Here is a 27673-nt window from a genome sequence, read left to right as displayed (position 1 = left end):
AAGCTTACTGTGTGTGTATCCTGATGAAAATGGAAATAAACTATACACAGATTGTAAAGAGCTCTTTGCTGTAATTCTCAGACCAAAAATAAGTTAACTTGGCACCAAGGTTGACAATATACACGTGTGCTTTAAAGTTTGGTTGTGTTTTGGGGAAGAACACAGGAGTTATCAAATACAACACGGGATGTATCCAATTAACTTTAAATGTGTCCCACATACTGTCAGCCTTCCTTCCCCTCTCATTGTTTTTATGTTCACACACTTTCTGAAATACTTAATTAGTACATAATAGGCTGCTTTCCATTTAAAAACAAACAAAACACTATAAATAAGCCATAGTGCCAGCAGAGCCCTTTCAGCTTCTCTTCACTGTTATTTTCAAAACCATTTTAGCCTGGGTGGATTTGTGAGATCAAAGGAAGTCTACACACGTGTGGTTCAGAGCTTTGGTGGCAGGAAAAAATTGGCCGTGAAGCGATCAGTTAGAAAAACAGAAGAGAAGCTGGAGAGGTAAGATCAGATCAGGGGAAGTTGAGTCAACATCAGAGAACGGGAGCAGCAAAAGAAAAAGCTGCCAGAGCCCCTCTACCCTGGAACTCAAGAGAACATCTCTTTCAAATTACTGTTTTGTTTGGACAAAAACAATAATTTAACAACTGACTGCATAGCAAAAATTTCAAGTAAAATACACTTGAAATGAGGATTTATTTTTTTTAAGGATAGTCTTTAAAAGTAAAAATAGCTCCTATTTCATTCCTACCTTTATTACTATTTTTCGCGCTTGGAATAATGCAAAACCAAGGATAATTTCTCATGTTAACCAACTCTATGATCTATGCTTAAATACAGAATTGGGGTATTTCCCCTATCACATTAACATGGAGATGTGCTGCTCTTTGATTATTTTATCTGCTGTCTCCAAGCTTGCACATGAACACCATACGAAACAGCAACACATTTTATATGAAGTGTGAAGAAGGGAGCTTGTTAACATCTTTCCTTTTAAGAACATCCTTTTACAGATGTTTTTTAGGGTAAGGGCATGAAAAATGCATATACAAGCAGCTGAGATGTCACAGGTGTAGTATGCATTGTTACTACATTAGCTACAAGAACCAAGTATCCTAACCAAACTTAAAAATAATAGTATCAGTATACACCAGAAGTGTGGAAATATGAAACACACAAAGAATTCTCACTTGAACAAACAGTACTGGTGTGCGCGACTGTCTTTTTAAAAAGTCTGGTTATTTTTTCCTTTTCTTGTTTTTGTTCTTTTTAACCTACGAAAACTTGTGGAAATTGCTTTTGACATTTAAATCAAGGCAGACAGTCTCAATTTTTGCTGTATTACTTCAAGAGAACTATTTCTTTACAGGTGCCACAGAATGCATTGTAGGTTTGTTATGCTTGTTTGCTTTCTAGCATGAGCAAAACATTCCTGCAGTAATAGAAGCTTCTTTGGATGTGTAGTAATTGTGTGATTGGCTGATCTGCTCTGGATGACCTACAATATTTAACGTTATCTGAATTGTACATACACCAAATAAAAACTTCGTGAACATAAATACAGGAAAACATCACAAATTATACAAGAGTTACAAGTAAACTGAGTTTGCTGGATGAGTATATGGTGATACTGCCATCATTTCAGCATGATCTGGCCTGTGCTTTGAGTAACCAAATTCTACACTAGCCTTTCAAACTTCTGTAAACACTTTGTAATTTGGTACCTTAGTTGAAAGAACCTAGAGCATTTACAAGGAGTGGAAGTAGGGAAGAGAGGGGTAGCTGCTCGGGAGAGGAAAGCAGCACTGACAGGAAACAAAAAAAAATTCTTTGAGATGAGGTATGAAGCTACTTGAGTACAAAAAATCACACAGTGCTTTTTCCCAAAGACAAAGCTCTAAGAGACTGTTGCAAAATTCCATTTTAAGAAATTAGACTGCACTTATGTAAAACCAAATACCTTTGCAATAGAGTACGAAAGCACACTTAACAACAAAATTGCTGTCTGTTGTAGAACATACGCTGCTTAGCAGCTGCGCTTTACACAAGTGATTGCCTTTAGCTGCAGCAGACTTGATCCACCCTCACTGTCTAAACATTACTCTGTAAATGATTTCTATTCCACTGACAAAAAAAATAAAACACCACTTGAATATACATCGTTAAAGGACAGTTTCCAAGGAGGAATCCTTCACCAAGGAAGCTTTCTTCAGGAAAATATAACCCTTACCTGCAGAGGCGTTACCATCTGACACTTGTTCAGCCATCTAGAGCACGGGCTAGTATTAAGGACAAAGAAAGTACGAATGGGGTGGAAGGCAGCAGCCTGAGAGGACCTTTCTCAAACACAGAAAGGCCAACAAGAACTTCCCCATCCCAGTTATGTTCCTCCCGAAGCCTGAGGAGACCATAAATTCTCAGCACTCCATCAGACCTCAGCCTCCCTGCTGACAGAGACCTGTATATGGTTACTGCAGGTACAGGAAAAGATAAGATCAGCAAACCCTTGATTACACAACAACTTGCTTTAGTCCTGACCAACCCTGCCAGGCCTAAATTTGAACTGAAAATCCAATTATGCGAAGTCCTGTGACACACTAATATCATCTTCACAATAATGTGACACTCAAATAAATATAATGAAATTTTCTGGGAAAGTGTCTGATTATTAATTCATAAGCTGTTTGGCATACAGCCTTATTTCTTTTCATATCCACAGTATTCAAACAAAAACAATTAAGACTATTTTCTACTCCCAGAAGTCAAGCATTGTTTGAATATACAAGACAAACAGCCCTGCACATGATGAGCAGCACATGTTCCTGCTGGAGTACTTACGGCACGGTAGAAAGATTCGTTACCATGAAAACTAAACACTAATGCTGAATTTCATTTGCCTCAGTGATGCTTACACATGCAAAGACTTTGTTTAAATATTGGAAAAAGACTGAAACACCAAAATCCATAACTTAGCATAGAATAGTTAATTTAAAAAATAAATACCACAGTTAGTGAGCACCTGAGCCCTTCCTTCCAGATTTTAGAGGTCTGAGTTCTTATTTCATATTTCAATCACATTTCTGTAATTTGAAAGGCCTCCAGATTTATGGATGAATAATTTACACTGAACTATATTAAAATGGAAAAATGGAAAACAATTAGTATTGTTAACTTTGGCCTCATTCAATCACCATTAAGTTTGCTTCTTTTTTTTTCCTAAGTATATCGTGCAGTAGCTTCTTCCTTCATACTGCTCCTTCCTTTTAACCATATCCCTGGAACACCAGTGTAAGTTAACCACTGACTTTTACATTGCTAATGGTTCTTCTGGAAGAACATTTCTTTAAAAATAGCACTGATTATTCCCCTACATTCACCATTCTGAACATTTTGACTTCCAAGTTTATATCAATTCCAATTAATTGTAATTAACATATTACATGAATTTTACCAATACCTAAAAATAACAAAACAGATCACTGCTTTGTTGTATTAGAAACTATAACTATGTATATAAGGTTGCCAAAGTTATTACATAGCTCTTCCCACCTCTTGTGTTGTATAATTTTTACAGTAAAATAGAACTTGAATAAGAGAAGAATTATAATTGGAAATAGACTTCTGTGGAATTCATTTTTTCTCCCTCACACAGGGAAAAAATCACTTTTTAAAAACGATCTGTATTTTTCAAGTGTAATGAGCTTCATAGCAATTGCATCCTAACCCAGGCACCCAGAGGCTGAACTGCCAAAAGTGTTGCAGAGGCCATTCTAATAATACTTAGTAATTTCTCTTTCCTTTAAAGAGCAGACACCTTAGAAATGCTACACCTTTAAAAAAGCATTACAACCGCCCAGTTACAAAGGAAAGTTGTACTGGCATAAGCTGCTTTGGTGGGATTTCACCTGAGCATGTTTCAGAAAGCATGCTGCAAGCACAGTGAACGTCTTCATGAAGGAATAAGCACACCTGAACCCATCTCCTCCTCATCCCCTCTAAAATTCCCAAACAATTGCTGAATTTTCAAAGTCTTGATGCTTTAAATAAAAGGAAAACAAAGCATTATTCCACAGTTAATGAAATTACTCAATTACGGTCTCACAGGCCTAACCACGCTGATGTTACTGACAGTTGTACAAGTGAAGCTCTGTCACCAGCTGCACACTTTGTATGGGGCCCTTGTTCTCTTGTCAAGTCCTCTCTGAAATCGTGCAGAGTCAAAGCCACTGGAAGAGCACAAAATGAGACAGTGCACTGCAGGAACTCCTGTGGCACGAGGAAACCTATGCACAACAATTCCCAGTCCTCCTGCTTTGACAGGGCTGTCCCGAGGAAGATAGCAACAGCTATTCTTGGTTACATTTAACTAATTTTTCAATCTCTCAACAAATCTGACAGGCCTTTTTTGTGTGTGTGTTTTTCTTTTTGTGTGTATGCGGTTTTGTTTTTTAAATTCAAGGCAATTTCAATAGGTCCCTTTTCCAGGAAATTGAAACATCTGCATATAAAAAAATTAGCAGCTTTATTGTCAGCACTTTTTGCTGTTATAGCAAGGAAGAGATTCACAGTCTCACAGAAGGTGGGCTATTATTCTAAAATCTGTCACAGTATTTCTACTCAGCTACAGAAATATATGACTACGTAAAGCGTATCTACAATTAGATCAAATACATCTTACTTTCCAAAACTCTTCTCTATGCATTTTCAGTCTCAGGGGCCTGTTATTTCATTACTTAGCAGCATGTAATGACTCAAAACAAGCAACGTTTTTTAGCAAAAAGAATCCCCTTGGACGCTCTGCAAGATAATTTTATCAAGGGCCAATGGTTTAAAGTATCAAATGTAATTATTTCTATAAATGCATGGCTTTGGGTATCTTGATTTAACAAAGCTGCAATGATGTATGGAAAATTATATCTATGTTGTCTTTTACACATTTTTCTTTTAGACTTGTATTTTAGATCCATCTTTATTTGTAGATAACATTCTGAGCTTTTTTCTTTTTTTAGTTTTCTCCATGTAGGTGTGACATTTAAAGACACATTTAGGCAAAGCCTAAAACTAAAGCCAGCAACATATCATCTATTGCATGGCCTAACATACAAATTAAAACAAAAGCATATATTTCACCTAAAATGAAGTGTGTTTTTTTTAAAGCATTTTCAAGTTTATAGTAGGAGCTTTAAAAAGCTATTACCTAGCAAGAGATCTAATTCTTTTAAATTAGATTCCATCAAAATCAACTAAAGAACCTTTTTAGCTTACATTAAATGGATCGTATTCTTAACATCTGGGTCACAGAACAGTAATTCCATAAGCAGAGAGGCATCATACCCTAAAGATGACTGCTCTTTGCTGTTTAATACCCACTCACACCACAGTAGTGCCAGCCCCCACTGTGTATCTGCTGATGGTGCCCCTCAACAAGAAGCTGCTCAGGCTGTCCTAGAGCTAGTCACGCTCATCAGTTCATAAGTACACATCCGCAGGCTGGCAGATCATCTGACTACTTTCCCATCTGCAGGCACTAATTTGAATATTTCCCCTTTTTCTCTGCCACTGAATCTAATAGAAACTGTAGAAACTTAGTTTGATATTGCTGTTCTTTTATACAACATTAAAAGTTGCTCTTTCTGGGCAAGTGTTTTGGGTTTATGTGGCAAGGTTCTTGTAGCCAGGGGACCACAGGGTGTCTTCCACGCACAGTCCAAGCAGCACATTACATTAATCTCCCTACACTGAGGCTGTTTCGCCCATTATGGTAATTGGTGAGCAATATTCCTGTCCTACCTTCAACCCTTGAGCCCTTTCCCATCATATTTTCTCCCCCTATTCCCTTGAGGAGGAGGAGTGCGTGTGTGGTCATGGTGGAGTTTAGCTGTCCAGCTGGGTGAAACCACCACAGTAAGGCAGAATCTTTTTCCCCCGTAAGCACAGTTTTCTGGGAAACCTACTGACGGCACCTAAACAGATCCTCTGCTGATGAGTCCATGCATCCCCTTTCCCAAAGGGTCACTACACATACGTAACTCCTCCAAAAAAGTTCTCTATCCTATTCCAGTGACAACCTCCCTAGGCAATCTATTCCAGTGCTGCTGCAGATTTACTTTTATACATTTTAATATGTAGTCTCAACCTTTCTTATTGGATTTCTACTTTATTACTTCTTGTTGTAACAGGTTGCTTCCCTTTTTTTGCAGAAATTTTAGTTTTTGAAGATATATCCTGTCTCCCCTTAGTTTTCTTTTTTGTTAGCTATGCACTTTCACCTTTTCTTTGACAACTTTATTGCACAGACTTCTAGTCATTCATGTTGCTCTACTGTAGATGCTCCGCTTCTCTCCTGAAGAGCTGGCTCAAACTGAACATGATGCTGCAGTCAAAGCTACATGCCAGCTGAACAGAGCAGGAGGGTTATTCCACATCCCCCCTACAACATCCTTGGCTTGCATGGCAGTATGGCTTCCAGCTATTTTGCAATATCATGTCATTGACTTATGCAACCTTGTTTTACAAAACAAACCCTATAACCTATTATAAAGGAATGCTGTTTAATTGACCCTTTATCTTCTTGTTCCATGTTTGTACAGCTGATCTTTTTTGTAAAGGTAGAGTTTCCTACCTTTTTTTGCATTCCATGTTATTTCTTTAGATCAATTCTCCAATAGGTCAAGTTTTGAATTGTACTCCTGTCCTCAGCTATCGTTACTGTTCCACCTCCTTCAAACCCAAATAAAATAAAGAAGTCCACAAATTTAGTATTTTTCCTGTTCCATTTTCTAGGTCATTAATGAAAACATTCTTGCAGAAGCCTATTCAATATATCTGTATTTTTCCAATCTGTTTTCTGCTCATTTAGGAAAGTTTCCATCAGGCCAGATTTCAAAAGCTAAGAAACAGTATCCAAAGCTTTATTAAAAACATAAAGGCTCTTACCTATTAACAATAAACTATAAATTAACAATATTTACTGCTTCTCCTCTATCCATGAGACCTCTTATCCTGTTACGGATGCAATTTAAACTCAATTGCTACATCTCTTCCTTGCAAATACATTTTCACTGCTAAATCTTTTCCTAGTTTCATCCAAACATTCACAAAATTATTCACTACATTTTCACTTATTCATTCCCAAATTCTTTGACAATTTAAGCTATAATGACTAGTGTTTCATTTCTTAGCTTTTATTTTTTCCTCTCATCTGAAATAGACATTTTATTTTCCCTACACCAGACTAAGATCTTTTACCCCTGTATCTGGTATTAATTTTCTTAGATATCTTACTGGAGTTTTACAATACCAGTGAAGGACTACAGAAATAAGTATACCTGTATTATCTGTCAGTTTTCTTCTCTCTAATGAATGTCAAACCCAGAACGATTGCTTATTTCATTTATGACCCTTCCGGATTATTTTAGAACCACATCTTTCCAACTCTGTCCCAATTATGCCATTAATATTAATATAATTTATACTTAAGCTCAATAATCCAAACAAGTAATCATTTAGCTTTTAGCTTCTCTTCTGTTTGACAGCACAGAAACAGTAGATATGTATTTTGTGTACTTTCTTCCATCGAACTGAGAGGAAACTTGGGTTTCATACATGTATTTGGACCCATAGTCTTATTAGCCACAAAAGCTATTACTAATGGACGATTATTGGATTTTACTTCTGTAATTCTTTAATATGCCATTTCCCATAATTTCAAAATCTGTTCCACAGTCATCAGAAATGTCCAATGCACCTTTTAATGAAGTTTTACACCAAATAAAATTTCAGAAAATTAAATGGTGTTGTAATATATTATACGTGGAAATTTAATATACCTGACAGAGAAGCTGCAATTGTCCTGTTAATAACAGAAATTAAACAGAATTTACTGTGTGGGGAACCTGAGAGAAATTAATGATATAAAAATAGTAAAAGTACATTTCAACAGCATAATGAAAACCACATTATCAAAGGTTCTCTACAATTTTAATGACCTGTGAGTGCATTTTAATTTAAATGTTTAAAGCAGTACTCTACGCAAATTCTTAATATAATAATATTTATGCTATTGATTCTGACTTATCAAGGGCTAGATATATAAACAATTTAGCCTAATGGCCTGTTACTATATGATTTGAGCCTTGCAATAAGGATTTCAAAATCAAACGTAAAACATTAAAAAAATTTCCAGATATTTTTTCCACTGTTTCAGGGATACATTTCATCTCAAATAGACTTTGGGTTTTAAATTACATATCAGCTATTACAGGATATTACAATAACACAATACATTGTCTGTCCTTGGAGTGAGTGCACTAGCTCAGTCATATTTGCATTTACTTAAAAGTAAGCACAGGCATTTGTTAGATCATTATTTAGGTACAAGACACAGAAGAGACCTTAAATTATTTTCATCACCATAGCTGTATCATTAATGGCACAGTCAATACAAACGTTTACAATTTTGTCTCAAGGATACAATTTCATGACAATATATTTGCTTTTTACTGAATATGATACAATCCAAATACCTACATTTCAAAATCGGATAAACTCCTGGATAAGTTCACTCTGTGAATTTTTGTTAACTTTAACTAACTAACATTTTATTGGGGAAGTAAAGTTGACTTACATATTTAAATTAAGGCTACACTTCAAGTTCCCTTTATACCACAAAGAATTATTTTCATTATTGTAAATAAGAACAATTTACAGCACACTCTTTAATAAATACATCGCCACATTGAAATGAATTATTGTATGAAAGAATGTAAGTCACATCAGAGATGGGAGAAGTGACATAATCTTTTGATATAGTCAAAGAAGATGAGGTGGAACACAGGAATTTGATTCCAAACGTCATATAAAATGATCTGACGAAGGCAAGACACTTCTATACCTAATGCTTTCCACTGGAACAAGTGCTCAGAGCTCAACTGTTGAGTGAAAGTGCACTATTAATAATTTAGATTAAAACTGTAGTTCAATAAATGCGCACTACAGGACGGAGTTCTCAAAGTGTCCTTGTTTTAAACACAATTTTAACTCACCCTTTTGCACTCTACAGACTCTGCCATTTATTTCTAAATAAAATAATAAAAATAATACAGTAAAATACTATAATTCAGATGAAGTAGTCTAAAGTAGTACCTTTTGTTAGGAGGAAAGGAAGTAGAAATAATACACCCAGGAAATGTGAAATGGGAAAAAAAAGAGCATGGTTCTATTGTTGGAAAAGATCTGTTAACCTCATACCTAAGATTCTAGATTATCGCTTAGCCAAGTCAAAATCTAGTACATTCACACACGTCCATATTTTCTGATGTCTTATTTCTGGACCCCCTCCAGTTTTCTAATCCATTGATTAAATAAAGACATCAAGGCCTCTGGTAGGACTCATTTGGGAGCATAGTATCTGCAGAAGCACAGAGACTTGCCAGAACCTGCCAACTAACAATACTCGTGAATTTCAAAGAACAAGAGAAGCCAGACAGGCACACTACCTGTGCAGTGCTTATGTATTGTGGGGTGAAACATAACTCCATAGAAATTTGCTATAAAAAACCTGATGACTTCAGTAGAAATAGAAATAAAAGCAGAACTTCATAAAACAAGAAATATTTATCCATTTACAAGTCAAAACAAAAGGAAAAGATATCTATGAGAGTCTAAGATGGAAATTTCTAACCACTGAATGATGAACAGGGGAAGTGGAAATGGACTGACTGGCAGGTGCCTCAGGAAGACTCAGGTACTAATAGGTAGGCAGGCTGTGCAGACAATTATTTCCAATAAACATTGATAAGTGCTTTAAAGAGCAATGGAACATAGATATACACACCATTATACATTATAAAAATATATAAAACTTACAGGTTAAGGACAAAGAAAAGATGAAAACTGAAATAAATGGTTATTTTTGTCGGAAACAACTTGCATACCAGTATCAAACAGAAAAACTCCCCTTGAAAAATAAAACGGATACAAATATACAAAAAAATCACCGCATACATATCATTACGGAGAGAGGAAAAGACAGAAGTTGATTCTGACTACAACAAAGTAAACAAAAATATTGTTGTGTTTTTCTTCTTCAGAAACATTTTTAACTCTAACAGTAGTTCCCAAACAAGAAAAATAAGCCCATGTAACAGTTTTAAGAACCTAAAAAGCCACCTATATTTTAGAATGTTTACCTCAATCTGGAAAAGTAAAAACTACAATTTAGTCCTAAAAAGCAACTTTGAAAAATACAGAAAAAAGTAAACAAAATTATTTCAACCAAAAAAACTGTCAGAAAATCATTTTTGATTTTGCACAACCTGCAAACTAAAACAATACATCTTGCTCCATTCGAGTTGAGAAATTTTCATCAACTGTTAGTAAATGACCAATTTTTTGCCTTTAGTCTCTCAGATGTTGTATCTTTTAAACCCTGGTAAAACAGGCTGAAATGCCTGAAAAGATTACAAGTGCTATGGAATAGGCCAGGATTTCTCCAAAGTTACAAAAGAAACAGAACAATGAACATGTATAGTCAGTGCTCTTTCTCTAAGGTGATTATATCAGGCTCTTGAGAAGTAGTTTGCTAGTTTCAGCTAATCAGAGTTCCTATTAGTTTCTATTGAGAGTAATTTTTTCAGGCAATCACATTAAAAAACTGATACTTACCTGTACTATTTACAGGTATGAAACATGTCACTACAGGACAGACTGCTCTCAGTCATGTTGGACAACCACCCTTCACCGCAGCTTACTAAAATGTAACTGAAAAGAATGTTGCATACCTTTGGATATCTCTTGCCTATCTTCGCAGAATCTTTAACTGGACCATATGAAGACCTTTCAGCATCAAGCATTTTTTGCTGCCTGGCTTCCTGAAGAGCTTTCTGGGTGGGACCCTCTAAACCTTTTTTCCTTTCACATTCATGGCCTGCTACAAAATAAAACCATCATTAATGTAATCAGGATACTTTTTTTTTTTTTTTTAACTTAATCTTCTGGAAAATGTTTCTTTACTTGATATTATCTAGACATGTGAAATTCTATCAGAAATTCCACTTTAAATAAAGATATCCAGGTTACTGTGCCATGCATGTCAAGTATTCCAAGACTGCATATAACTCTATTCCACTGATTGCTTTGTGACCTGTTTCAGCACAACTAATGATACCCTAGATTTTGCCCACAGAATGCCACGGAGGCTTTGGATCTTTTGGATCTTGCTGTACAGAAGAATCACAGTAAAATGGATGCAACTGATCATCTTGCTGCATCCTAATATTTCCACCAATGCACTTCTCTAATTTACAGCCTGAGTTTCCTTTTGTTTCCTTGTCCTTTCTCCCAGTGCACCTTTTGGACAAGGAATTACTTACCAATAGGGAACAGCACAAAAATCCTCAGCTATTATCATAGCTGTAGATTGTCAGAATAGGCTTAACAGAATACAAGGAAAGGTATAGCCCATACAGACTATTGCACAGTGCATCTGGATCTCCCAGGATCTGGCAAAAAGTATACTATTCTCCAACACTCAGTATTGGCAACTTCCATATATTCGAACACAGTCCCTTGCAATCCCTGTATCTTGTTAAAATGCTCTGCAATATGTGTGCACATCAAGAGGGAAAAGAAAGGAATACTAATTCCAACAGGATTTGGGCACTTACCACCCCTCCAGTTCTTTGCAAAAAAAAACTCACATTGAAAAAAAATTAGAGCTAAAATCCAGACTGAAACAAATAAAATTAACACTACACATTCCTAAATGTTTGCTGTTGTAACAAAGTTTTACTAACCTTTTTTTCAACCTTGACCACAAAATTCAAACTTTGACTTACTATAGGGGGAAAAAAAAGAAAAATCCCTCTCTGCTCCTGAGGCAAAAATCATGGATCAAACAAGCACAAAACCTTCCTGTATACCCAAACTGTGAAACACTAACTGATAAAAAGAGCTGTGTCTGCTCCAACTAAATATCCATATTCTCACTGCTTTCAAAGTGAAAGCTACAGATACCCTAAGTAACTTTTTCTGAGGAGCTGTATACTGCAAAATCGTTTCACATGCAAACACTTTCTCCTCACTCAGTAACTGCTACCCACTAATTAGCATGTTATTCACAGGGTACTTGGTTTGCTGGTGCCTTTGAAATACACATAAACCAGCACAGTTATGATAGTTGAAGAGCTTAAAAAGTCAATAACCACTGAAAAATGGCAAAATACCAAAGAACTGTTGAACTGGGCTTGCACTAAGATGGCAACAGCTTGTGTTTACAGATTTTTCTATTCTGATTGCACTGTAGCTAGAAATGGGACAACCAGGTTTAAGTACTTAACTGGTGCCTTTTAAATTACTTCTTACATGACCTTCTAAGAGCACACCAGATAAAGGAAAGAAAAAGCACAATAAACAGCCCTAGGAATGAGTTAATTCAACCATGAGTAACGAAACTCATTGAGTGCAACTTTTGAGTATAATTGGGTAATAAATTAGCAGCTGTTGTTTTCAGAAAATACAATAAATGTACTGAGCAAGTAACAGTTTTATAACACATTTTTAAAACCACTTGTTATACTAGCATTCAGTTTGGTTTATAAGTAAGCAACAATCTAGACTGCTTAATTCCTTTAGGCAAAAGTGATCTTTTTTCATATCACCACTTAAAATTAGGTCTTGATCCCTAAGTAAGGGTGCAAGTGCTGAAAATGTAAGATCAAGTTATACCAATTTATCCTTCAGAACTGACTTCTGAGTAAGCATAGCAGAGAGAGGAAGATTCTATCAAATGGCCAAGTCCTAATCCTAACTGTGAACTAGTTCCTCTCCTATTGTTAAGTGTCCTTCCTATCAACTCTAAATATGGCAAGTGAATAGGAAACAAAAACTTATACCTGCAATTATTTTAAGAACACCTGAAGAAAACTTCCTCTTGAAGGATTTGGGTATGAGCACTCTTTGCAAAAAGCTAAATGACAGTCTGACTGGCAGTGGTACAGCAAAAAAAAGCCCACACCCTATCAAATAAATAACTTTAAATTACATGCTCTATTGTGGATGCTATCCTATTCAATTATTTGAAAAGCATCACACTGATGGCTGCTACATCAAATGCCTTAGTAAATCCAGAACAGTGGTCTTAAATAGTTTCACTTTTTTTTCCTACCTAGCTGCCAGATACAAAGTTATAATGAAAACTTTGTGAATGCTATGAAACTTCCCTTGGTTCTTAATTACGTTCTCTATATGGCTCACCCTGAAAACAAGAAAACCCACAATGGATTGGATGTGCTGGACCACATTGCTACTGTTCAAAACGTCTAACTCTTGAGCAATCCTGAAACCAGTTATAATCTACTCTCGATGCCCTCCAGCCAAAGCCATCGTTCCATGTGTCATCTGGTCAAGTCCGGGTGTGGGAGAGAAGCAGCACCAGGAGAAGTGACAGAATCTCCTGTGGCGAGGCAAACAGCCATCCTCATACCTCCCTGCTCTGCAACAAAAGCAAGCAGCTGGCCAGAAAAGGCATCTCACCTTGGCAAATGACAACTTGCCAATCTGAATGTTGTCTTCTAACCAAGACGTAGGAACGCACAGAAGTCAGTCCTGAAGAGATGGCAACTGAAAAAATACAGCTGTAGGTCTCCTTACAGCAGAGACTTGTGAGTCCAACAGTACTTGTTCCTTCCAAACTAAAACTTAAATTTAGAGAAAAATGCAGCAAACATTTCTCCATCTATGCACTGCTTGCTTCTCAAGGTCTCAATTATACCTTCTTATGAGTAAGAATTCAAGAGGCAATAAAAAGTATCTGAATAAAACTATTACCCACTGAGACACGCATAGATGACCAACAGAGTGCAATAAGAATTATGTAGTATTAGCAGACAAAGAAATGAACTGAAATATCAGTTAATTTGTGATATGCAGCGTATTAAGCAAACTAAGGCTTGTACAAGCACATGGGTGGCTGATGAGCTTAATAATTTGTGCTGGAGACAACTTTTTTTTTTTTTTTTAATTTATAAAGTGCTCCCCTGCTTGTCACTTTTTGGTACTATAAAGTGCTCTCAAGAGTTTTGGAGAATAAACAAGTACTGTGAACAGCCGGAGAGCGGTTTTTAGAATCACTCAAATAACTAATCAAAGTATGTGTAGCTTGAAAAATACAGATGGGGCATCTACAATATAAAGCACTGGCATGAGGGAAGAACCCCACTATCTATCCTCAATCCAGAGTATAATGGAAAGTTGAATGCTATATGCCCATCTCCTAAGTAAGAAAATAAAAAGCCCATTCTCTTCCTCACTGTCTGAAGTGGGATGAAGATGAGTTCAGTGCTCTTCAGCAGGGCAGAGGTTTATACCCTCAGCTGTAACAAAATGTAAAGACTAAGGCAGAGCACATCCAATACATAATAGCCACAGAAAGATACTTGGGGCCTGAATTGTGCTTTGCTGAGGAATATGGTATTAATTCATACAAAAACAGAATCAGAATCCAAAACAGAAAGATAGTGTGAACACTGAAGAGACCACTGTTTTAATGCATCTGAACTCTATATTTAAAGAACTTTTTATTTTAGTAGCTATTTGCTTCCATACAAAATAAAAATTGTAGCTTAGTGTATACCAGGTAGGACTTCAGAACCCTTTCAGGTCCTTATAGAAAGGAAATCTGGTAAGTTCTTGAACTGAACACAAGAGAACTGTAGTTGGGTGTGTTTCAAGGGACTCCTGGAAATCCTAGTTGCAAGACATGTTTTGCTGGGCATGGTGCATCACGTGGTCACTGATGTGGCTGAAAAATCTGGGGTTCTCTAATATCAAATCTGAAGTTCTGCTCACAACGAAGGTAGGTTCAATCCCCCTTCCCCTGTGAACATTTTGTTGTCAGAGAGTAGAGCTCGCTGTTTCCCCACCCCTTTTTTTTTTATGATCTCATCTATTTTCACTAATCTTTTTGAAACCTACTTTAAGACTTACCTCCCTCTGTCAAATGTAATTGAAACTGGAAGTTTCAAAATTATTAGTTGGAAGAGATGCTGACAAAGAATGGGATAGCATAGATTTCACTTAACTTGGAAACAAGAGGACAACTAAGTGCTAGTTTTTGTGGGTTTTTTTGATGGAGTTAGGAAAATGTAATAGTTATGCATTTATTCAAAACGTCAGGTAAGTAGTACCATACCATACAGACAAAGATATTATCCCAGCAGGTATTATATCAGCTTGCATTACTATTAACCTTCTGTAAAAGTGAGACATGCTAAATTAAGATGCTGGATTTCATAATGCTAGTATTTTCAAATTGTTCCCAGACTGCCATGTATACCTTCTCACAGTCAGCTGAAAAAACCCACTCATGAAAAAAGAGTTAGTGGAAAAAATAACAAAAATCTGACAAAATAGATTTCTAGGACAAAGTCCTTCCACAGTTGCTCATTCATATTGTCATGAGCAGTTTCACTGTCCTCAATGGATACACTTTAGAATAAATATTCAAAAGACACAATTGCCACTGTCACCACGACAGCTGATAAAACATTTATAGTGCAAGCATTTTTGATTTAGTGATACGCCTTTTTTTAAAAAAAATGTATTACAACACAAAACCCATAACCAGTCTGAGTTTGTTGATAAAAATATTTTACCTTTTGTCACAGGACTCTGAACTGCATATCCAGACTCTAAGTTATGTAATGTAGCTTGTAAACCTGTAACCTAATGTAAAAAAAAAGAGAAAAAGGTGATATCAAAATTTTGCTTTTGAACTGTCTGTTCACAACACACAGCATTTATATCTTCATATTTAAATAAATTATATGTATTTTTTTTTCCTTTTCTGATTATCTTCAAGTTATAAACATTAATCCTAATTCTAGATTTTGGAAATGTCTAGTGAAACAACATGATAAAATACAGGCAACACAGAATTTCCTCAAATACTTTTTATAACTCCATTAAAACAATACAGACAAACAAAGTACTTGAGATCACACAGCAACATCAGCTTTTACTGCTATCACTGATCTTTAACTTAATGGCACAATATGACATGCAGCTTTATCATAAAGAAAAATGACAAAACTTGTTAAGTTACAGAAAAGCCATCAGTCTAGAATTCTTCATCCAATTCATCACTGGATAGGTCTTACTCGAGACTTAGTGGATAGGTTCCTGAGATTTCATAGCTTTGGAACTGTTTTATGTTTTGTACTCCTTATTCAGCGTAATTGTATATAGACAGTAACCTTTCTTTTTAGGACATCTTTCTTTTATTTAATGCAATTTCAAATATGTAATCCTCCGTCATTTTAAAGTAAACCCTCAGGCGACCTGAGCAAAACTGGAGGCAAAGGAAAGGAGGAAATGAGAGATGATAACTATTAGAAAAGAACATGAGCATGCTGAATTCCTTTCATGTCACCCACATGCAGGTAATGCTACTGCTGAAAAGCAATGCATTTTCAGAGTTTCATTTTAAGTAAACAACCTATTGGCTAAACACAGGAAAGGTAATCTCTGTTCTTCATCCATCCTATCTCTGCTTATAGTACCTTCTGCTAAAAGAGTGGAATGTCATGTATATCAACCTATACATCACGTAGGATTACAGGAGCAAAATATTACTCCATTATTCCTCTCACAAGTCAGAAAAACTGCGTCTGGTACCTACTATTTGAGGTAAATTACATTAAGGTAACTAAACACCTGGTTATAACCAGGAAAAAAAAGAAATAGTAATAAACTTAGACATTTCTAAAGGCATAGATGGAACCATATGAATCTGTGGGGATAACACACCTTTCCTCAAGATGTTGAGGCAAAGCAACCCAGGGTATGCACATTATTTGCTCAGTGCTGCCCTTCAAGAGTCAGCAATGACCGAGAACTACTACCTTACAGCACTAAGACTCACATATTTTCATTATTAATATTTCACCAAATAACACAAAACTCACTATTCTGCTTCAAGCTATCAGATAAGTGAGTTGATTTACCAGAAATATCCTGTTTATTTATCAAATTATATACCAGAAGCATTCCATGCAGCTTTGCAAGAGGTGTCCACCATAATTTTACCTGTCCAACTGCTCTGTCTCTCTCCAAACTAGTTAACATTTTCTGTCTCAGTGTAGTCTGGTATTTTTCAGTCAGCTGCTTCAGCACTGGTTCATAGGATGCATAATGTGCCTTCAGCCTGTGAGCAAGAAGATTACAAATAGTTCCTCAACAACTTCACAAAACTACTAATATCCTAATCTTACACAGTTAACAGAATATAACAGAATTTCGGAAGGACAGAATTATGGAATTAAATGTTAAAAAATTAATTATTATACCTCTGTACCAATGGCCTAGCTTGAGCTTATTTGCAACCAAAGCATTATAGTAAATTCCACATAGCAAGTTCAAGGTGTAAAAAAAGAGAAGATACCAGCTACAGGAATCACAATTGCAAAGGTTCTGAACTCAGTGGGATACCAGTTACCTTTATAAGCGACAAAGGACCCAAAATCATTACATATTCACAGCAAAAGATCCGGGTGAGAGAATATGTCATTGATATTTTTAACTATTAGAAATACTGTATAGTTATTAATACCACATCACACCATGGAAAATATACAGAAGTTCATTACAGATTAATAAGCATGGAAGCATACAGTACATAGAAGAATAGTCTGATGGAATTAGTTTACCAAGACACTAAGTAAACGCATCTAGCTTTACTATAACACTTCAAATTCCACCATATTATCTTATTTCCAGACAACAACTTGGCTTTTTGTTTTGTTTTTTACCTTTTAATGTCACAGATAAGCCTGTTTTTCTCCTGGACCACTCGCTTATGATGCATTCGATGGAAGTCACGTTCTTTCTGCATTTTTAAGAAAGTCTCTTTTGCTTTGCTACACGTAAACAGAAAATGCATGAGAAAGGTATTAGCCTCCTTCTGTTGCATGTTGAATACACACAGAATACATTTTCAGATATACACATGACTACTTCTGCTACTACACCCTGTGGTGAAGAACATGCTTTTGAGGTCTTTTTGCTGCTCAGTGATGTACAAAACAGTGGAGACTTTCACTGTTACCTTTCTTCTGTTACTTTATACAAAATCCATAGGGATTCTGGCATTATACATCCCAGAGTTGAAGTCAACCTTACTTTAGGCACAAGGGGTCTTGTGGAGGCACGTATTCAAGGTGCAGGTAATTAGAAAACAATACTCTTCTTTGGAGTTACTAGACTTTGGAGATACTAGACTTTCTAGTATTTACATCAGATCTGGATCCCATCATAACAGCACGTTAGAAGGACACATGCAGAGGGTTAACTATACCATTGCCTTGCAAATTCGTGTTTTTAGAGAGCTTCTGGAAAAAAAAAATGCACTAAAAAGTTCTAGGCTCTGTTCAATAGCATGCAGCCTGTCCCCAGGTGTTATCTTCCACACATGAGAGCAGAAAGGAAAAGATCAAATCCAAAACTAACTGCAAACTTACTCATCACCTGTTTTTCCCTAAGCACATTCTACATACAGCCACATGACATCCAGCTTTGCTACTCCATAAACATAACAGAAAATAGCCTAAATATATTTAGTATATACAGATTCTTGCCTTTACTGAGGTGGGTTTGGCAGGGAAGATTAGTAGATGCATTGTTTAATCACAAAGGAAAACTGAAATTACCTTGCACAGTAATTAGATATTTGTTCTTTGCAAAAATAAAGCTCTCTTCCTCTTCAACAGGAGTTGAATAGTTAGAAAAGCCATTATGACAGTGTAATATGCCAAAATTACAGGTCCAGGAAGACGACCTGTAACTATTACATATAACTTGCATTATATTTAATAGTACACATAATACATATTTACTATATATGCACACATTTGCTTTATTTACTACCTATATGAACTATCATATGAATATGTGCACATTTACATGTGAATTGCTGCTCATAGCAGGGGCGGTTAGAGCTGTAAAGCACAGAATCTAATGACACTGTGCAGCAGTCAAAGCTGAGACAAATCTGTCAGTGAAATGAAAAAAGACAGGGCTGCCCCTGCAGGAACCACTGGGAAAAGACTCCAAGGAGCCATAGACATGTACATAGCTTTGTGTATGTGTGCGCAGTAATATCAGAAGTTGTGAAACAGAATAACTTGGGATATTGGCATTGAGATACAATGTACAGATTAATGATTCTGCTCAAGCTCATGCGAACAGCAAACAAATCGAGAGGTAAATGAATCAATGATTTCAGAATAGTTCTGTGAAACGCCTCCATCGTAACACCACTCACATAAAATCTGACTTGCCGTAAGACCTTGAATACAAAACCCAACCCTTTCAAGCTAAGCAGATGGTTGTTCTTAAACGTTGCTACAGCCACAGCAAAGTTAATATCCCATTATTTTGGTTAAAATATCTGTCAGACTTTAGTCAAAGTCTCTCCATTTGAACTTTTCTCAAGCAATTAGTTTGACAACAACAGCAGAAGAGGGCAGGGCTTGATAAAACCAAGCATGTTTTATGCCCTGATCTGAATGAACTCAAGTTGGATTCAATTCCTCAGGATGCTGCAAGTTGTAGCCTTCAACATTTTAATGAATATAAAGACAATTTCAGAAAACGTACATGAATAATATTTAATATGAATTAAACTCAACTAGTCTACTATAAGAGATAAGAGTCAACAATTTTCAGAGATAATGTTTTCAAATTTTTCTTGTATATTGGGAAATTATCTCTACTACCAGAGAAATACCACAACAGATAACCCCCCTTATCAAAGAATCAGAGCTCAACTGTAGCCTTCAAGATAAAATAACACGAAATGGAATACACTAAAGGTATATTTTATCTACTGTCACACAACAAACCAATTTCTATCAGAATATAATATCTGTTTTTAAAGTTTAAATAAAAATTAGCAGTGTACCTAAAGTGTATATAAGCCAGTAACTATCACTAGCTTTGGAATAGAAGAATTATGCTGATTTATTTCTTTTAACGTATGCATTCCAGTGATTTTGTTATATATCAAGACAGCTCTGGATCTTGGACAACCTATTAAAAATACGTATTCATTGTACACAGGAACTGAGGCTGCTGATTTTCTCTTTAAACAATTAAAAGCCACAGTGAAATGTAACCAACAGGCTGAAATTTAGTCTATTTGCTCACCTGCTTGCCAGGCAATCATGTAAATGCTACATTAAAATACCCAAAATACAATTACATACCCCTTCTAGACACTAACTCTTCCACCAATTGTTAAACTACATTAAAGCAGAAGGTACTTTGTTTACAGTCATTTAGCCTGGGCCCCCTTACCACTTAAGCCGCAAACAACACCTCTTTCAGCTGAAGGTTGTCAAGAGTAGCAAGCTCAAAAATACCAAATGTAAGTAAAAGCTATCTTCAAATACTCTTCACAGCACTGCATTCGCACCATGAAAGCTTTCTGACTGATCCACATAGCAAAATCTAGGTCTGTCTTTGATCATGAATCATTATTTTCTAACCAGTCAAATCAGCATTTCTTCAGTGCTCTTAGGCATTCTGGTTTGAGTGTAAATTGGTGAGTTCTCTCTCACGAACTTGAAAACCCAAGCTGTCCTCCAGGTAATTTTGGCTCCTGCTGGAATATTTGCTTTATTATAGGAAGGGTACTGACTTCAGTTACTGAATGGATAAACAAGAAAAAAAATTAACAGCTGCATCAATGAAAGGATTTAGCATAGGTTGTTACAATCGTTTTTTTTTACAATCAGGTTTTATCTAAAGGACAAAGGACGTGGTATGTACAGCAGAATTGCTCTATTTCACTCTTCATTCCATAAATAGCACTGTTTTCATTCATAAAATACTCAAAACAAGTAACTGAAATGAATGTCACAAGGCGCACAACTTAATAACATTAACAACATTTAAAGCTTGGAAAATTATTTGAAATTTATTTGAAATAAGAGGTTGAAAAATAATGTAGCGACCATTATCACAGACTGTTTCACAACTACATATGTTCACTCATGATGGCAGCAGAAAGACTATGAAAATAAAGTTCTCACTACCATCACAGAAAGGAGGAGTACCTGTAGTTTAGTTTGCGTTTTAATATGGTACACGCAGAGTAAGTGCAGTATTTAACAATAAATGCCAATATAAATAATTTGTCCACCTCTGATTTGTGACCTATCAAACTCCTCTATATGTCACTGTGATCTCTCGAATGTCAAAAAGGCAACATGACCAGACCTCTGTTGTTTTGTGTTTCATGAAACACTACAACATGAAGAAGCAGAGCTGAGTTTCAGTTCATGGATTTTTTAGTTATTTTTTTTAAGCACAGTTCACTTCAGTGGCTGTTGGGAATTTTATTTAACAGATTGCCAATATGCTCGGTTCCTACAGGCTATGTCTTTTCTCTCTCCTGCCCTCTTCCCATTGCACATTATCATTCTGTCTTTTAGTCTGAACTAGGCATCTGCTACAAAAAGTTTTATGGTGCCCTGTACAATGGGCGTTTAGAAATCCTAATGGGGAAAGAAAACAACTCAAGACCATGGTGAAAAGATTTTGAGCTTTATGTTCTTAAACAATCATGAAGAAATAACACAAGCCCATGTCAACTCATATCAAGTCACTATCAGCTCCCACTATCTTGCGTGGGATATCTATCACTCTGCTTCATACAGGAGGAAAAAAAAGAAAAAAGGTGAGAAAAGGAAGGAAAGTCTGTTAAAATTACTACTGAAAATAGTAAGTTTCATATGGGCCAGATTTTGTCTAGCCTTCTTTTATAGCACATTACAACTTCTTGCTCTCCCATTCTAACAGGAGACATTCAACACACAAATCCAATGTCCAAAGAAACTGGAGATGAAAATTAAGGCATTTTACGTGGCCGATGCACCAGTGCAAGGGTCTAAATGACTGCAATATTTGACTTTATGATTATTAAAGCTGTTTACATAGCTTATAGACTATGGCCAATTAGTTTATTTATTTGAAATGTTATAAGTGATTATCATTGGAAAATCATTTGATGATAGTTATTACCATCAGTAATGATTATTTAAAATCTGAGTAGCTATTTTTCATGTAGAGGAACAATCTAAATGAAAATGAGTAGCTTGAGCAATCTTGACGAAAATCAGAGATGGAGTTAACTTATTTTTACAGCCCCATATTTTAAAATTATGCACTTGCAAAAATCAAAGTAAGTGCATTATTAGCTCTCAGGGTTAATTCAATCATCATGTATAGATCTACCAATTCTTCAGTATACGTAGTTAATTACTACATCTCCATTACATAGGGTAAATATTTTAACTCTCTGATGACTGTATTTGTAAAATCAGGTACTGCAATGTACACAGATATAATCAATGATGGTCATTTACACTGACATACCATTTAACTCTCAGACCGAAGTGACAGATTTTTGCATTTTTAAATAAAAATTTATAGTTTTTTTCCCTATGCTGATATTTCATGGCAGCTATAACTTACAGTACTGTATTTTAATACAAAGTGCATATATTAATACAAAATGCATATAATCATTTATTTTGTACTTCTACATATTATACTGTCATAATTCTTTGTAGTAATTTGTTGTGATTACTGGATCTTGAAAATTATGTTCTATAGCCCAGTAAAGGCAAATAATTGAAATTAAGATTTAGGTTTCTAACAGAGCTCAGAAAAAAAATTAAACTAATTATAAATGTCACCTAGAAGCAAAAATATGTGCAGCCAGCATAATGAACAGAAATTTATTTTTTAAGATTTATTTTATCTGGCCTTTTACTACTGTATAGCAAAGTTTCATTAAAAACAAGTAACATACTTAGCAGCAAGTTTATAGTTGTCCAGATCTTTCCTCAAACACATGTTCTCAGCCTGAAGTTGCTGGTTCTGGGTATACACAGTTGGCACCAGTCCGACATCTTTGGCTGTGAAGGCACCTCTCTCTATCAGCTCATACCTAGTAGAAAAGGGAAAGGGATTTTGGATTTTATTCCATTTTTCCTATTTCTCAGTTCACTGATGTTTCTTCTCTTATGCTAGCATTTATATAAAATAGAATCAGATATTTACCAACTGAAGGCATTTACCTCTTTTATAATCGTTAACAGTTAGCAATATTACTACTCCTGTGTTCTATTTTTCCACTTTCATTGTAAAAATGTATTCTTACTGTTTGTAATTGTAATGCATGCCCTCTATAACACTACTTCAACTATACAATAGTTCCATTCCTTCCTTTCTTCCAAATAATTTAAGACCAAAAAATTTTTGTTTAAATACTGATTTAACATTTTAAGCTTTTGTATATATACACACAATGCTTTTTCTCTCATATGCTCAAATACACGCAAGACATTTTCTTTTCTGAAGACTCAAATAAGATGACAAAGTTGTGATAAACCAGGATGAATGATTCTAAAGGCTATCATCAACATGGAACTCTGAGCTCACATAAGAAAATTTCTTCATTCCTGTTCTTCATAGCTTCCTGTGTGCTTATGTTGCCTTCTCCTTATATTTATCTATTTTACCAGCCCCTGAGGAAACAATAGTCTGTGATGTAGAAGCCTGAAGGCTGCTTTTGTTAAGTAAGTGTACAGACTAACTTGCATTTTGAGCAGCAGAAGTGAATCTGAGGCAGCATGTAATTCTGTGTAGAAGCCAGGAGCAACTGAAAGTATTTAAGTATCCTCTATCAAAAAAAAAAAAAAAAGAATAGCATTACTAGAAAAGATTCAGAAAAACATGACTGTCTCTACACAAAGTAAATGATTCTGCAGAACTACACTTGTTCAAGGAATGATTATAAGCTATCAGGATTTGTCAGAGTATTTCAAAACACATCAAGATTCAAGCCTACATATATGATAAGATACTTGTGCTCACACTGCAGAGGTGATTCCAGAATCCAGTACAAAATATGCATCTGTTTGCTTTCATCCTGAAAGAAGGAAGGGCAGGACCTTCAGCTACTAGAAGCTTTTATAGATCCATTGAAGATAAAGTCGTGCACTATGTAGCTCTATCACTTCAGCATAGGTTCAGCAGAGCTATAAATAGCTTACATCAGACATCTACTAGGCCCCCAGTTTTCTCCCCTGCTGATCTTGACTGCAGCTGGAAGATGTTTTAAGTAGGAACTCACTAGAAGGAATAATATGAATATTATTTACCTTTTCAGAGGAAAAGCAGATTGAATCTGCGCGTATTTTTTCAGTTAGGAAGTAGGAAAACAACAACAGTAATTAGTGATAAAAATATCCTGAACACTGTATCCTGCACATGGATACAAATAGCAGGCTTGAAATCTGAGCATGGTAAGCAGCATTCCTAGATCACTAAAACATGCTGTGGAAACAAGAAGTTTTGTAGAATAAGGGATTCTTATCTCACAAGTGACTCTTACATAGTACCTTCTAAAAATTAAGAGGAACGTTACAAACTCCTATACCTAGATGAACTGCTATGGTCAGCTGCTTTCCTGATTTCTATGGGTAGTCTTAGAACGCTCATCCCTATAAATCAAGCTATCATTTACATTTGTCACCAAAAGATTATAGGATTTTGAAAGATTAAACTGAATGTGTCCAAAGCAAAATTCATTCCATCATCACTTAGTTTTCTTCAGCAACTTGTAGTAGCAACAGACTTTTAATGCCAAGAAAGAAGCTTAGTCATTTTCCAAAAATATTGACTGATGTGCAGATACAATTCCCATCAAAAATATTGAAGATAAGGGCACTTCTCATTGCAAGCGATCACAAATCTATGAACTTCTTTATTTGCCAGGAAATTTTCTCCCCTGAATGCCCTAAGTGCAAACCATGAAAGCCATTAGCTTTCTGCATGAAGACACATCAGACATGGATAACTGATGAAATTAGTCTCCAGCAGAGCTAGAAACTCTGAAAGACAATTTTAATGAAAGACAATTAATATCAATAAACTCACTCTTGTCTAAGAATGCTACTAAAAATGAAGGCTTTTGTGCATGTAGAAGAGGAACCGAAAGCTACACAAGATTGCGTTGTGAGATCTCATTTCACCAAACTAGTCCTGTAAAACTCCTGGAGCTCCTGCATACCTCACTGACTGCCACATAGCTATTGTTCTCACTGCTTTCCATTAAAGAAGGGAACTGCGATGCAAAATGAAATTAGTTAGTTCCATGCACAAGGGGACATTATTCTAAGATTTCAGAATAAGCGAGTTATAATTCTTGAACTACCATTTAAAGTTAACCAAGAATTTGGAAGCTTCAGGAACAGATGGCCATCTATGATTTTATGATCAAAGCCCAGCACGCTGACTTACAATAATACATTATTACTATATGCTTTACATTGAATTAAAGTTTCTAGGAGTTCTAAAGGAATCAAGTTGCAGAGGCCCTGCAATTAAACTGACACGTAGGTCAGGATAATCCTTTACCAAGGGACAAATCACCTGGAGATGCATTCACAGACTACAATTTCAAGTTTTAGCTCTTACATGAACTTCTTGCTGAAAATTATAATTCTAACTGATAACCTTTTAGACAGTTTGAACAGAAGACTAAGAAAAAAAATGAGTGCAGACAATAAAGGACCCTTTATGCCCCAGTGTGTTCCTCCCATCTATTATTTTGGCATGTAAGTAGAAACTGTATATTACCATGTTATGCTTGCTCCATAGGCAAGTGACTTGTGCAGAACTAGATTAAGACAAAAAGGATCCAAATTTCAGTCTCCTGTGGCATCCTTACATACTTCCCATTAAATAAATATAAATATATGCTTCCGTGATGAAGTGAGAAGTTAAACGAACAGATAACTAGAATATATAACTAGGGCATACGCACAATATTAGGAAAGTTTGTTTGCTCCTGATCTGAAATATGCATTATGCATTCATTTGTTGCAGCTGCAAGCGCTCCGTAAATCCATGCCAACATTCATAGACAGACGTGTTTCAATCATAATAAGCACAAGCTGAGAACAAGAACCAATTCTATTGAATCATCTCAAGAAAGAAAAAACTAGGTACACCTGATTTTTATTCTTATTTGTCTATATATATAGCCAGCTCCCAGCATCAAGAACAAGTACATATGTTCGCCTGGCTTTCTGCAAGTGAACTTGAGGCTACTTCACTGGTGTCCTGAGCTAGTTCTAATCCAAAACCTCCATCTTTTAGTCCCAAACCCCCATCTATTAGTGTGATCCTGCCCTAGAACTAACAAGCCTCGTTGCTCTCAGGATTTAGGAACTCACAGCATACCACGCATTACTGTGACTTCATGATTTCCAGGCCAAAGAGCACCCAGAGCAGAGGAAACTGAGGTCTGCCTGAAATAAGTAGACTGTTTCCACTGCCTTCAGGCAGCTGTGACATGGAGGATCACAACCTACATCCACTGTCCTCATTCTGCAAAAAGGATATATGTTTTTTTTTTTTAAATAAATCTACCTTTATACTCAGAAAACACAACAGCTTCACTGCATACGCTCTATTATGCATGATCCAAACAATCTTTGCACGGCATACAGAACAACCAGAGAATTTGTTACCTTGCACAGTCCTGTAAGTTTATTCATAATTTTAACCATATTAAAAAGAAAAGAATTTTCAAATCATGTTTCTGTAATTAGCCTGCAGGTTTCATTTTCCTTACAAGCTGAAACATTGCCAGGTCTCTAGGACCACTTGGAGATTACCAGCCCAATGAGTTTACTAACTACACAGAGCGAGAGCTCCATGTGCATGTGTGAAGAGCAAATGATTCATCTGCTCATCAGCCTGGCAAGATGCTGCCAGCAGCAGTGAGCTCTCTGGGATTAAGAGGTACAGACTGTCGGATACATCAATTTACAGTTGATCAGCCCTTGCACTTCACACTCCAGACCTGTCTATCCAGTATCTTTCATAAGCAACAAAAGCACTGTAAAGTCTTGTATACCAAAGGAACAGAAAATTTCATGGTAAATTAGATATTCTAAAAATAATTTAAGTCTGATTTTAAATTCCTTCAAGTATAACTGGAAGGAAAAATGTGCAAAAAAACTACATATGTGAAAATATCACCAGAATTGTTACAAAATTATTCATTCCAAAGAAAAATGGGTTTGGCTTAAAATACAACATAACCATGACATTTTATACAGCTGGACAGAATAACAATGTTTTCTCAAACTCTGAAATAAACAGACAATTTGCTCCAATTTAACTGACCTTTAGATCTTAGACAGACAATTATTTCAAAGCAGCCCTTTTGATAAATTTTCTCTACGTTAATTAATTTCTCATTTTAAATTCCATTAGTACTTGATCACCACAGCATGAGAGCGAGAGAGTCGTCCCAATACATAATGAGGAACCTGAGTACACTAATCTGCTCTCACTTTCATTAATATTGCAAATTATCTATCTCAAACCAACATGAAACATTTTGAAATAAGGCTTAAATGCAGACAGTCTCAATACAGTAAGATTAGATCCTGACACGCTGAGCTTTTTGGTAATGTTACTGAAATCTAAAAAAATACTACTTATAAAGGAAAAATATATATATGTACAGCTAAGGATTTACAAGATAGAGCCTGCTAAAACCTGCTCTTGCTCTATTAAA

The 27673-nt window shown here is 35.8% G+C and overlaps 1 protein-coding gene across 4 annotated transcripts in view; it reads right to left on the bottom strand.

Annotated features, from left to right (window-relative positions):
* SPAG16 (sperm associated antigen 16) overlaps positions 1-27673 on the bottom strand; it is a 403853-nt gene that overhangs the window by 350460 nt on the left and 25720 nt on the right. For all 4 annotated transcript variants that reach the window (XM_040561425.1, XM_040561424.1, XM_040561423.1 and 1 more), the window contains exons 5-9: positions 22886-23023; positions 17820-17927; positions 17098-17215; positions 15666-15735; positions 10794-10942 (exon numbers count right to left, since the gene is read on the bottom strand). In XM_040561425.1, coding sequence (XP_040417359.1) covers positions 10794-10942; positions 15666-15735; positions 17098-17215; positions 17820-17927; positions 22886-23023 — 583 coding nt within the window. The remainder of the gene's footprint in view (positions 1-10793; positions 10943-15665; positions 15736-17097; positions 17216-17819; positions 17928-22885; positions 23024-27673) is intronic.

The sequence above is a fragment of the Cygnus olor genome, chromosome 6 (assembly GCF_009769625.2).
Source record: "Cygnus olor isolate bCygOlo1 chromosome 6, bCygOlo1.pri.v2, whole genome shotgun sequence".
NCBI classification, from domain to species: Eukaryota; Metazoa; Chordata; class Aves; order Anseriformes; family Anatidae; genus Cygnus; species Cygnus olor.
Note: the sequence above shows the minus strand (reverse complement) of the source record. Positions and strands in the feature narration are given on the sequence as shown.